Here is a 14,266-nt window from a genome sequence, read left to right on the forward strand (position 1 = left end):
TTCGGAACGCTGATAGGGGAGGGGAGGGAAATATATCCCTGGTGGTCCGTTTGGAGGTGGCGGAAATGACAGTGGATGATGCGCTGTACATGGAGGTTGGTGGGGTTGGTAGGGAGGACCAGTGGGGTTCTGTCCTGGTGGCGGTTGGAGGGGCGGGGCTCAAGGGCGGAGGAGCAGGAAGTGGAAGAGATGCCTCCGGAACCGACTGATCCCGCACGGACTCCGGATTACGGTCCGACCAACAAAATTTGACCCCGCCTACGGAACCGACTGATCCCACACGGACTCCGGACTACGGTCCGACCAACAAAATTTGGACCCAACGCATTCATTCCTGAAGAAGGGCTTATGCCCGAAACGTCGACTCTCCTGTTCCCTGGATGCTGCCTGACCTGCTGCGCTTTTCCAGCAACACATTTTCAGCTCTGATCTCCAGCATCTGCAGACCTCACTTTCTCCTCCATACTGTATTAAGTGTTTGTCTAAATGTTTGAATGTTTTGATAGACTCCCACCACTACCACCGTTTTAGGCAGCAAGTCTCAGATACCCATAACTCTCTAGGTGAAAAAAGGTTTCCTCAGATCCCCGCTCCTTACCATAACATTCTGCCCCGTGATTATTGACCCCTCCACCAAGGGTAAATGTTTCTCCCTGTCTACCTTTCAGAACTTTATGCACCTCAATCAGATGAAAAAAAACAACACCAGCATATTTAACCTTTCTTCATTGCTGAAAAGCTCCAACTCAAGCAACATCCTCATAATTATACTCTGCTCCCTCTCTATCACAATCACCTTCCTTCCTTTAATGTGGCAATCAGAATTGCATACAGTACTGCAGCTGAGGCCTACCTATCATTTACAGTTTTATCATAATCTCCTTGTTGTCGTATTCAATGCCTTGACTAATAAAGACAAGTACTCTATACACCATTTTAATCACCTTATCTAGCTAGGTCAGAGTGGTTCTGGAAAAGCACAGCAGGTCAGGCAGCATCCTAGGAGCAGGAAATTTGACGTTTCAGGCAAGGGCCCTTCATCAGGACTGAAAGAAGGGAGCCTCCAGGGCGGAGAGATAAATGCCCTCCGATGCTGTCTGACCTGTTGTGCTTTTCCAGCACCACTCTAATCTAGACACTGATTTCAAGCATCTGCAGTCCTCACTTTTGCCCACCATATCTAGCTGTCCATCTACTTCCAAGGGTCGATGGACATCATCTGATCCTTCTGATCCTTTGTACTTTCTAGGGTCCAAGTATTCACTGTGTACTCCCTTGCATTGTTGGTCCTCCCAAAGCACACTACTTCACACTGTTCAGTATTTAATTTCATTTCCACTGTTCAGACCATCTGAGCAGACTGCCATTTTCAGTCTGTGGTCTAAGGCTTTCCTTCTGGTTTTTTTATGTCAGTAGAAACTAATATTCAAATCAGCAATATAATACCAATGAAGAAAAGAACAACATTGACGAGTAACAAATCCTTCGAACCAGAAGAATCGCATCTCATAAAATAATCTCATCAATAGAAATATTGGTAAATTATTTCTAAAGGTGTTTCAATCTGGGAACAGCTCTCTTAGATCAAAAAACTGCACATATCACTCCAGAGTTTAAGAAAAAGAGAGAAGAAAACCAGGGGACTACAGACCACTTTGCCTTATATCTATTGTTAGGTAATTACGGTTGACGAACCCAGGACAGAAAAAAAGCATGATTAAATGACAGATGTCACAGATTGGTTGCAGACAAGCTGCAGTAGATGTGAGAATGCCATACATGCAAGTGCAGCATACCATGACAGCAGATCTCCTGGCAGGAGTAACTACATAAAAACAGAACAAACAGAAGGAGTAAGCCATTTGGGTTCTCATCCTGCCCTATTATTTAATAAGATTATGGTTGATCTGCCCCAGCCCACAACTCTGCTTTTATGCCAGTTCATCAAAACCTCCAAAATTCCCTTAACTTTTGACTTGTCAGCTTTATTAAATATCGCTGCATTCTGTGTATCTTTTCTACACCTCCCTATCATACTTTAATTATCCCTCAAAGTAGCACTCGTACAAATGCAGATATAGTGATCAAACACCTTGAAATTTTTCAGCTGACTTACGAGGTGGCATGGATTCATAAAGGGCAAGCCTTACCTGAAACCTGATTGAACTATTTGACCAGGTGATTAAAGTACTGGACAGGGAATGTCCACCATGTTAATTTATATAGGCTTATCAAGATAGACATTTAATGATGTCCCTCATAACAGACTGTTAACTAACTTTAAGATCAATGAATAAGTTACCCAATTAGGTAATTTGTTAATCAGAAGACAGTATAGTTAAACATTCTAATTGGAAAAATGTGACTAGTAGCATCTAACAGATATCTGTGTTGAGCCCTCAACTATTCACTGGAATGGAATAAGAAAGATACATATCAAAATTTTCCAATGACACAAAGACAGGTGGCAGTGAAAGCATTTATATGGAAGCACAACATTATAAAAAGATTATCATCGAATCCCTGTAGTGTGGAAGCAGGCCTTTCAGCTCAAGTCCACAACGACCCTCCGAAGAGTAACCCACCCAGACCCATTCCCCTATCCTATTACTCATCATTTCCCCTGACTAATGCACCTAACCCGGAACAATATGGGCAATTTAGCATAGCCAATTCACCTAACCTGCATATCTTTGGATTGTGGGATGAAACTGGAGCACCTGGAGGAAACGTAGACACAGGGAGAATATGCAAATCCACACAGTCGCCCAAGGCCTATGTTGATAGCCTAAGTGAATGGACAAAACCGTGACACATTAAATTATTCACTTTTGACCTAACAAAGGGAAAACAAAGTCACCTTTTTTTTTAAATTTCTTCACTGTACATGTGTGCTCCTGTTTAGGCCAGCATTTATTACCAATCCTTAATTGCCCTCAAGGTATGGTAAACCATTGCTGTCAGTGTGGCAGTTACAAGTACAGTGCAGTTTGAGTGATTCAAAATTTTGAACCTGCGACAATGAAGGAATTGTGATCTAACACAAAGACCATAAAATTTAGGCTTTTTGGCCCATGCGTCTCTCCACCATTCGACCTCGGCTGATATTCTTCTCAGCCCTATTCACCCCATAGCCCTTGATTCCCTTATAATCAAGGACCTATCTCTGTCTTAAATTCACTCAATGACTTTGCTGCAGAAGGCTGTGGAGGCCATGAGTTCCACAGATTAAACACCCTCTGACTGAAGAAATTCCTCCTCCTCATCTCAGTGCTAAAGGGCTGTCCCTTCACTTTGATGCTGTGCCCTCAGGTCTCTCCTATGAGTGGAAACACCTTCCACATGTCCATCTATCCAGGACTCTCAATATTCTCTATGTTTCAATTAGATACCTCCTCATCTTTCAAAACTCAGAATACAACCGACTCTCATATGACAAGACCTTCATCCTGGGATCATTCCTATAAATCTCCTCTGAACCCTATCCAGCACGAGCATATCCATCCTCAGACACCGGGTCCAAAACTGCTCACAATATTCCAAATACAGTATGACCAGAGCCTTATACAGCCTCTGCAGTAAATCTGTGCTTTTGCATTCCAGTCCTCTTCAAATGAATGCTAACATTGCAGTTACCTTCCCAACTGCCAGCTGAACTTACATGTTAACCTTAGAGAATCTGAACTCAGACTCCTAAGTCCCTTCAGTGTTTCAGATTTCAGCAGCCTTTCCCCATTTAGAAAATACTTTACACTTCTATTCTTCCTACCAAAGTGTATAAATTCACACTTTCCCACATTGTATTCCATCCGCCACTTTTATGCCCTCTCTCCGAGACCAAGTCCTTCCGCAGCCTCCCACTGCCTTCTGCAGTCTCCCACCTGTCTCTCCACTTATGCCCTCAGTTCCTTCATCCAGATCGTTAATGTATTACATGAATAGTTGTAGTCCGAACATTGGCACCTGCTGCCATCCTGAATTAGAGCCCTTTGTCCCTGCTCTCTGCCTTCTGCCAGGCAGTCAATCCTCTGTATATGCTAGTACCTTGGCAATAACACCATGGGGTCTTATCTTATTTCGCACCTCTTGTGCAGTACTTTGTCAAAATCTTTCTAGAAATTCACTAGCTCTCCTTTGTGTAACTTACTCATCACCTCCTCAAAGAAATCTAACAGATTTGTCAGGCATGACACTAGCTAGCTTACCTTTACATTTCATCTTCTGCCCTACATTGCTTTTTGTTTTGAAGTTGTTCTGTTCCATTTGTAAAGCATTAAACAGCCATTGCATGAAAGATTAAGGCAAAGACACATATATAGGATGAGGTTGCGAGCCAGCCATAATCTCAAGATGACAGAACCGATACAAAGAAAGAAATGACTTTTGTTCCTATGATGCCACCAATCTTCACCGGTCTGTTCTACAACACATGGAATACAAAAGCTATACTTTCACAAAATAATATTTCTATGGTCTAACTTTGGAAACTGTCTTTAGTCTGCAACCCTCTTCGTTCTTCAAACTACACCAATGAGAATTCAAAGAAAATAAGTATTCATAAAATAATTTTCAGTCAACTGTTATCAAGGAATTAAGGACAAGGTCTGTAAAACTGCACCCCCACCCCAACCCCCTCCTCGGATGTTGCCTGGCCTGCTGTGTTTTTTCCAGCACCACATTTTTCAACTCTGGTCTCCAGCATCTGCAGTCCTCACTTTCTCCTAACATCCATGGAGAGAAAGGAGAGTTAACGTTTTGAGTCCAGTGGCTTCTTGAGTTCTGAAAAAGGGTCATTGGACTCAAAACAGTAACTCAGCTTTCTCTCTATAGATGCTTTTGTTTCAGGTTCCAGCAGTTCTGCAGTTTTGTTTTGATATTTAAATCAGAACTTCCAACTGATTTCAGTCAAGGCCACCATAGATTTAAAGCCAAGTCAATTCAGAAGGATTAACTACAAAAAAGATTATTTTAAATCAGCAGCCGTAACCAGGCCTGAAGTTAGTAATGAGAGTTGATAGTTGAATTTCACATTACTGTGAGAATTAAACAGGAATGTTCTAGATGAAAAATGAGAACAAGCAAGAAAATGTGTTTATGGACATCAGCAAAATGATTGCAAACATTTAAATGAAGAAACGCTTAGTAATCTTGATCCTCATCCTACATAAAGGTTGGGTAAATTTTAACAAGAAACTTAAATTGATGAAATGATAATCAAAAAGGCAAGAATGTTTAAATTTTTTTTGCTTTTGAGCTGTTTTCCTGAGTAGTGAGAACACCAGTCATGTTAGAATTGTCTACAATTCTAATTCCAAATAAAGTCAGAAAAATCTGAAAGAATATACCAGCTTAATTAGCATTAAAATAAAATTATATTTAACTCTTCAGAATCTAATTCATTTTCATACAGGGTACAGTCAGTCCATCTGTGCTTTCTATTCCTTTTCAGTTTTTATTTTAACTTTTACGGTAATCACATTATTTCATGCATGGTACAGAACTTTATTTACAAATTTCATTCATTTGTTTTCATGCAAGAAATATTCAAAAACACAAATACAGTGGGGCAATTAACGTACCTTGTTCATCTATCTATTCATATAGATAGATGTATATCTATCACAGGAACAATTGTTTCTACTATTCTTGGCTTTTACAACTTTGCCTCCTCATGTTTACATCTTTTCTATAATTTTTAGTTAAATGTTGCAAAGTGTTAAGATTGAAAAACAGTTATTCATAAAGCAACATTGGAAATTTTCTGCCTTTTCAATGCCTATCTTGATCAATGTCCCAATTTCACTAAATAGTATTTTGAGAACTGACAGTGTTTGAGTTTAAGTGTTATTGACTGTACCAAAGGGTTTTAATACTACAACTCTAAGGTTTTTATCATGGTCAATTGTTAGGGATGCTAATTTACCTCACCCAGGTTCAACTTTTAACTTCGCAAGAACGTAGCAAACCATTTGCCTGACTGACATAACGAAGCAGATAAAACTTCTATCTCTACCATCCGTTGTGTTAAAATGCCATTATTGACAATGCACAAGAATCCTGGTAGGTTCGCAAATTACTCAAAATTACACGCTGACTCAAAACTGCACTTCCAAGAAAGCAAGACAAAGTTAATGTCTGCACTAAAATCAAATACATCATGGCATCATTACTTAGTTCCTATTTTTCAAATTACCACCACTACATAATGGCACAGTGATGGAGAAAGAACAAGTTTCCATGGTGGAGCACTGGAGTCACTTTCTCAAATGGCACAATACAATCACCCTCCCCCAAACCAACGAGTTACATCATCTATCCCCCTCATTGTTTCAAAATGATTTTAATTGTATTAATAGTCGGTCAATCTCCTAGCTCAGCTTTTGAAGCATGTTCTTTTCACTTTGTCTGCATATGGCAGGCAGGTTACATAAAAAAGAATTTAAAATACCTATGCCACAGTGTCAAAGAAGCAGAAAGCTTCTGATTTACACAATATTTTTGTACTTAGTTTCTTCTGACTCTGCTTTCTCCAAGCACCAGACTGGCAATTTGCCTTTAAATAAAGGACAGTGAAATATTGAAATATGATGTGCCCAAGAATTCAAGTACTCGCTCTGAAACCAGACAATCCTCTGGTGCAACATCACCACAGTCAGTTAAGATTGATAACAATGAAACTGTAAAAACAATTTAATTTTTTAAAAATCAATTAAGTATTGTACAGTCAGCCAATGCCCACAGAGAACCCCCAGGTCTGTTACTGCTTTACTAATACGCAGAACTTTCAGTATCTGAGCATCTCTACACTTAGCTGAAAAAATGTTTGGATACTGTAAAATATTTTTTAAAAACTTCTTTTAAACCAAGTGTCAGTTTCATCATATTACTTTTTTTTGGAAGGTTTGTAAATTTGTTTGCTGCAAAACCTAGCAAAATCTTTCACCACATCCTACCAACCTCTCCTCATTAACTATCTACCTGTCCGGATGACAACCCCTTCACTTTATTCGAGCCCCATATTACTACACGCTATTTTTGGAGGAACAACTCACTACTCACCAGGTCATTAGAGTCACAGAGATGTACAACATGGAAACCGACCCTTCGATCCAACCCATCCATGCCGACCAGATATCCCAACCCAATCTAGTTCCCATCTGCCAGCACCTTGCCCATATCTCTCCAAACCCTTCCTATTCATATACCCATCCAAATGCCTCTTAAATGTTGCAATTGTACCAGCCTCCACCACTTCCTCTAGCAGTTTATTCCATACACATACCACCTTCTGTGTGAAAAAGTTGCCCCTTAGGTCTCTCTTATATCTTTCCCCTCTCACCCAAAACCTATGTCCTCTATTTCTGGACTCCCTGACCCCAGGGAAAAGACTTGGTCTATTTATCGTATCCATGCCCCTCATAATTTTGTAAACCTCTAAAATGTCACCCCTCAGCCTCTGATGCTCTAGGGAAAACAGCCCCAGCCTGTTCAGCTTCTCCCTGTAGTTCAAATCCTCCAACCCTGGCAACATCCTTGTAAATCTTTTCTGAACCCTTTCAAGTTTCACAACATCTTTCCGATAGGAAGGAGACCAGAATTGCACACAATATTCCAACAGTGGTCTAACCAATGTCCTGTACAGCCGCAATATGACCTCCCAACTCCTGTACTCAATACTCTGACCAATAAAAGAAAGCATACCAAACGCCTTCTTCACTATCTTTTCTACCTGCGACTCCACTTTCAAGGAGCTATGAACCTGCACTCCAAGGTCTCTTTGTTCAGCATCACTCCCTAGGTCCTTACCATTAAGTGTATAAGTCCAGCTTAGATTTGCTTTCCCAAAATGCAGCACCTCGCATTTATCTGAATCAAACTTCATCTGCCATTTTTCGGCTCATTGGCCCATCTGGTCAAGATCCTGTTGTAATCTGAGGTAACCCTCTTTGCTGTCCACTACACCTCCAATTTTGGTGTAATCTGCAAACTTACTAACTGTACCTCTTATGCTCGCATCCAAATCATTTATGTAAATAACAAAAAGTAGAGGACCCAGCACCGATCCTTACTGAAAATGGGGAGATACTAAATGAGTATTTTGCATCAGTATTTACTGTGGAAAAGGATATGGAAGATATAGACTGTAGGGAAATAGATGGTGACATCTTGCAAAATGTCCATATTACAGGGGAGGACGTGCTGGATGTTTTGAAATGCGTAAAAGTGGATAAATCCCCAGGACCCAATCAGGTGTACCCTAGAACTTTGTGGGAAGCGAGAGAAGTGATTTCAGGGCCTCTTGCCGAGATATTTGCATCATCGATAGTCATAGTGAGGTCCCGGAAGACTGGAGGTTGGCTAATGTGCTGCCACTGTTTAAGAAGGGTGGTAAGGACAAGCCAGGGAACTATAGACTGGTGAGCCTGACCTCGGTGGTGGGCAAGTTGTTGGAGGGACTCCTGAGGGACAGGATGTACATGTATTTGGAAAGGCAAGGACTGATTAGGGATCGTCAATATGGTTGTGTGTGTGGGAAATCATGTCTCATAATCTTGAATGAGGTTTTTGAGGAAGTAACAAAGAGGATTGATGAGGGCAGAATGGAAGATGTGATCTATATGGTCTTCAGTAAGGCGTTCGACAAGGTTCCCCATGCGAGACTGGTTAGCAAGGTGAGATCCCACGGAATACAGGGAGAACTAGCCACTTGGATACAGAACTGGCTCAAAGGTTGACAGAGGTTGACTGGAGGCCTGTGACCATTGGAGTGCAACAAGGATCAGTGCTGGGTCCTCTACTTTTTGTCATTTACATAAACGATTTGGATGTGAGCATAAGGGGTACAGTTAGTAAGTTTCCAGATGACACCAAAATTGGAGGTGTAGTGGACAGAATAGAGGATTACCTCAGATTACAACGGGATCTTGACCAGATGGGCTGAGAAGTGGCAGATGGAGTTTAATTCAGAGAAATGAGAGGTGCTGTATTTTGGGAAAGCAAATCTTACCATTAAGTGTCTAAGTCCTGCTAAGGTCCTAGGGAGTATTGCTGAGCAAAGAGACTTTGGAGTGCAGGTTCATAGCTCCTTGAAAGTGGAGTCACAGGTAGATAGGATAGTGAAGGCGGCATTTGGTATGCTTTCCTTTATTGGTCAGAGTTTTGAGTACAGGAGTTGGGAGGTCATGTTGCGGCTGTACAGGACATTGGTTAGGCCACTGTTGGAATATTGCGTGCAATTCTGGTCTCCTTCCTATCGGAAGGATGTTGTGAAACTTGAAAGGATTCAGAAACGATTTACAAGGATGTTGCCAAGGTTGGAGGATTTGAGCTACCGGGAGAGGCTAAATAGGTTAGGGCTGTTTTCCCTGGAGCATCGGAGGCTAGGGATGACCTTATAGAAGTTTATAAAATCATGAGGGGCATGACTAGGATAAATAGACAAGGTCTTTTCTTTGGGGTGGGGGAGTCCAGAACTAGAGGGCACAGATTTAGGGTGAGAGGGGAAAGATATAAGAAGGACATAAGGGGTAACATTTTCACGCAGAGGGTGGTAAGTGGTATGTGTATAGAATGAGCTACCAGAGAAAGTGGTGGAGGCTGGTACAATTGCAACATTTAAGAGGCATTTGGATGGGTATATGAATAGGAAGGGTTTGGAGGAATACGGGCCGGGTGCTGGCAGGTGGGACTAGATTGGGTTGGGATATCTGGTCGGCATGGACTGAAGGGTCTGTTTCCATGCTGTATATCTCTATGACTCTATCTGCTGACTTTGTCCTTCTAGAGTTACAGTCATACAGCACAGAAACAGATCCTTTGGACAGAACAATCTATGCCAATCATAATCCCAAGCTAAACTAGTCCCATTTACCTGCACTTGACCCATATCCCTCCAAACATTTCTCATTCGTGTATCTATCCAAATGTCATTTAAATATTGTAACTGTTCCTGCTGGAAGTTCATTCCACACACAAATTCACCCTTCCTGAAGAAGGGCTCATGCCCGAAACGTCGATTCTCCTGCTCCTTGGATGCTGCCTGACCAGTTGTGCTTTTTCAGCTCTGATCTCCAGCATCTGCAGTCCTCACTTTCTCCTGTAACAAAGTTACACCATGTCTTTAAAATCTTTCCCCTCTCACCTTAAAATATGCCCTTAGTCTTGAAATCCCCCACCCAAGGGAAAAAACACTTGCCATTCACATTATCAACATGCACAGACCACTGCTTTTCTCATTCAAAATAAATAGCTTGGACATGAGCTGAAGAGTACAATTTTGGTCCAGTACACGTCTGGCAACATCTGTGCAGAGAAAGCTAGGTTACTGTTTCGGGTCTAGTAACCCTTCTTCCGAAAAGATGCTGAGACCTGCTAAGTTTTGCCAACAATTTCTGTTTTTGTTTCATCTTGTTCACTAATGTCCTTTTAGAGACATAATTCTATAAAGGAAATCTGCATTCCTCAACCTTTCTGGTTTACACGTGACTCAATAACATGGTTGATTCTTAACCGCCTTCTGAAAATGTCCTAGTATTTTATATCATCCCACCACAAAACCTATACAAAAGTAAAAAAAACAGACAAAGCACTAATAATGGCAAGGATTTAGAATGTACACATGGTGTGCAACTTCAATAACTATCCCAGAAAAGCTCACTAGCACCAATACTGACACATTGAGTCCTAAAGAACAAAGCTGCTGGACTGAGTCTACATGTGATAAGGGAACAAACAAAAAAGAAAAATATACTCAACCTGGTCCTCACCAACCTACCCGTCACAAAACTGTCTGGCCATGACAATACTGGTAAGAGTGACCAACAAAGTCCTTGTGGAAAACAAAGTCCTGTTTTCACATTGAGGCTATTCTCAAACATGTTGTGTAGCACTACCACACTAGCAAATGGGAGTGGATCACATTCACCACTTTCTGCATCCACTTCCTTTATCACCACGTCATACATGTCATCAGTGTGTACAGTTTCTTTTTGGGAAAAAAACTTACTCCCGAGACATGGGCACTGCTGACTGGCCAGCATTTATTGCCTGTCCCTAGTTGCCCTTAAGGAGATGGTGAGTTGTTCTCCTGAACCACTGAAGTCTACATGCTGCAGGTTGACCCACAATGCCAGGCAGGGAATTCTAGGATTCTGACCCAGCAATTGTGAAGGAACAGCGATATATTTCTAAATCAGGAAGGTGAGTGGCTTGGAAGGGAACTAGCAGGTGGTGGTGCCCTTACCCTTCTAGATGTCAATAGTGTGGATTTGGAATGTACTTTCGAAGGGTGTTTGGTGAATTTACAAGGTGCATTGCAGTAATTCACCAAGATGTCTCCAAAAGTACTTCCAAACAACAAACGCTACCACCCAGAAGGATCAGATCAGTAGATGTATGGGAGCACCACCACCTCTGCAATCCCCTCCAAGCCACACACCATCTGGACTTGATTATAATCAAAATCCTGGAATTACCTCCCCAACAAAACTGCACACGTACCAAACATGCAGAGAGTCTGCAATAGTTAACATAACTGGGAAGAGAGTTCTTTCACAGAGGGTTGTCCTAACCTGGAACAGACTACCTGAAAAAGGTGGTGCATGCAGATTCTACAGGAACTTTCAAATCGCAATCTGACATTCACACTCAAGAAAGCAACGTGCCACCACCTTTTCAAGAGCAAATACAGACAGAAACAAATGCTGGTCTCACCAGCAACACACACACCCCATGAAATAATAAACTTAAAATGTATAGCGCACACATTTGGAGGGTTACAGAGAAAAAAAAACATTTGTGTGGAATTAAATTGTAAAGCCTTTCCAAAATGTTAATTCAGTCAAGACAAAAAGTGAGGGGGTCAGGAATTGTGGGGTTGAGATGTACTAACAGGTTGTGAACTTAGTCAAAACGTCAAAGATAGAATATTAGATATTCTCCCAAGAGCACATTTCTGTTCCATTTTTAAAAGTGTACAGTACAAAACAAAACACACTATGTTGTTAAATTAAGAATAGGGGAATAACTCAAAAATTAGCATGAAAACCTTTTTTAAAAACAATGTTCCTTAATAATCATTTCAAAATCCAAATTTCAACTGCTGCCACTATTTCAGTCCTGTTTGTGGTCAGCTATTGGTGTACTCAGGCACAAATAACTGAGCATAACTTATCTTTGATTCAAGGGCATTCGTATAATATGCTCAAATGACACATCCACCACAAACAGAATGCAACACTGCAATTATATATTTATTAAGTAATTTCCATGTGACAAAAAAAATTCAGTGATTTACCAACACAACATTGGACATCAAGGCACTTGATGCATGAACAATATCTTTTTAGGACTTCATTCTATTTATTAACTAAGTCAAGATATTTTGTTGTATTTTGGAATCTCATTAAATGTACTAGAAACAAACAAATTATTTCCCTGATCCCATCACAATTATAATATTGCTTATTCCTAAACCTAGTAACAAAGAAATTTGTGTTTCAAATCAAACTAACTGCATGACTTAAAATTTGACTTTAGAGCTTTGTAGGAACACCAAGGTTTGCAGCAAATCAAAGTAAAGTTAAAGGCCCAATTGATGACAACTAGGGAACACAATAACACAAGAAACAAATACACCCAACTGCATGGTTCAGATACACAGAGTCCACTACAAAATTAATGTAATAGTACATTCTATAAATCATAACCGAGGCGTAAAATAATGTTTTGTGTTTAGCTACTCTTTAGTATGTTCCCATGAAAAGTTGAGGAGAGGGGCAGATAGATTCCCAGATTCTGATTAACTAAGAACACAAAAAAGAGCAGCATGGGTATGCCAATGGGTAGGCCTCAAGCATGCTCCACCATTAAATAAGATCATTTGATTGTGGTCTCAACTCTACCACCCTATCTACCCCTCTAAACATCCGCAATCAAAAATCTGTCCAACTCCGCTTTGAACATAAGCAATGACCCAGCCTCCAAAATCACTGGAGAAGAGAATTCCAAACAGAAGACAGGGAAACAATTCCTCTTCTTCTTCACTCGGGGACCCAATATTTTCGAAATTCAGCCATCTAGTTCTAGATATCACCACTAGGGTAGACATTCTCTTACCATCAAACATGTTAAAGCCCTTCTGAATCTTAAGTGTTTCAACTAGATCATCTCTCATTTTTCTAAAATTCGAATGTGCCCAACGCACTCAACCTTTCGACAGCTCTTGGTCCCTTGAATCAAATAATTAAACTTCTGTGAACTGCTTCTAATTGTACATATGTCCTTAAGGAGATCAAAAATATCTGCACTGTACAGTATTTCAATACTCCAACTGTTAAAACATTTTTGATAAATTCCTTTTGAGATTTTTTTCTGTACTTTCTGCATAAACCCAAATAATGGTTTTCTTCAGCTTACTGTGGACAGGTTCACCACAACCAGAGATGAGAAATTTCAGGATCATGCAAGCACCACTAAAATAATACATTCTTTTATAAACACTCCATGCAAAATGGTGAGCCAGCTATTGTTACCAAAGAACCCAAGATTCTAATAACAGTAGTTACTTTTCTCCTTACCTCCCAACTGACCACTGTAAATATAATTGCTTGAAGCTATAATTCAGAAGAAACATGTTAATCATGTTTCTTTATGAAAATAATTTAATTGATATCACTTGTCTTATGAGGAGTGATTGAGCACTCCTCAAAACTAGGCCTACATTTACTGGAGTTTAGAAGGATGAGCAGAGATCTAATTGGGATAGAAAAGGTGTTAAAGGAGACTGACAAAGTGGACACAGAAAGGATTTTCCTCGTGTGGGACATACAATGAGAGATCAATGATGAAAAGGAATTACTTCTCTCAAAGGGCCTATGGAATTCAGAGTGGCAGACACTGAATAAGCTTAATGAGGAGACAAAGATTATTAATTGCTATTGGGTTAAAGGATTTTAGGAAGTGGGCAGGAAAGTGGAACGGAAATCAGCCACGATCGTGTTAAATGGCACCCACCAGCTCACAGGGCTGAACTGCCAATTTCTGCTCCATGTTTTTATAACACCAGTAAGCTATAGGAGCAAAATTAGGTCACTCAGTCCATCGAGTCTGTTCCTTTACGTTCTTATGTCATCAGTTAAGAACGAGGCTTCCATTCACATATCGCTTTGGTATTAAAAGAGAACAGCAAATGGTAGAGAAAGTCATGAGAACATATGATGACTCCTTCTCCGTTAGGTAAGAACAGAATCCGTCTCAGTTCTTCATT

General features: G+C 40.5%; 1 protein-coding gene across 2 annotated transcripts in view; it reads right to left on the reverse strand.

Moving 5' to 3' along the window:
• The window catches only part of LOC122556226 (DDRGK domain-containing protein 1), a 99,549-nt gene extending 85,485 nt beyond the window's left edge, over positions 1 to 14,064 (reverse strand). Inside the window, exon 1 of one of the 2 annotated variants that reach the window (XM_043702986.1) lies at positions 14,014 to 14,064. In XM_043702986.1, coding sequence (XP_043558921.1) covers positions 14,014 to 14,049 — 36 coding nt within the window. In that variant the 5' untranslated portion in view covers positions 14,050 to 14,064. Of the gene's footprint in view, positions 1 to 10,774; positions 10,980 to 14,013 lie in introns of those variants that run through there. The other variant, XM_043702849.1, reaches the window with a different exon arrangement.
• Between the last annotated feature and the right edge of the window lie 202 nt (positions 14,065 to 14,266).

The sequence above is a fragment of the Chiloscyllium plagiosum genome, chromosome 1, assembly GCF_004010195.1.
Source record: "Chiloscyllium plagiosum isolate BGI_BamShark_2017 chromosome 1, ASM401019v2, whole genome shotgun sequence".
Classification (NCBI taxonomy): domain Eukaryota; kingdom Metazoa; phylum Chordata; class Chondrichthyes; order Orectolobiformes; family Hemiscylliidae; genus Chiloscyllium; species Chiloscyllium plagiosum.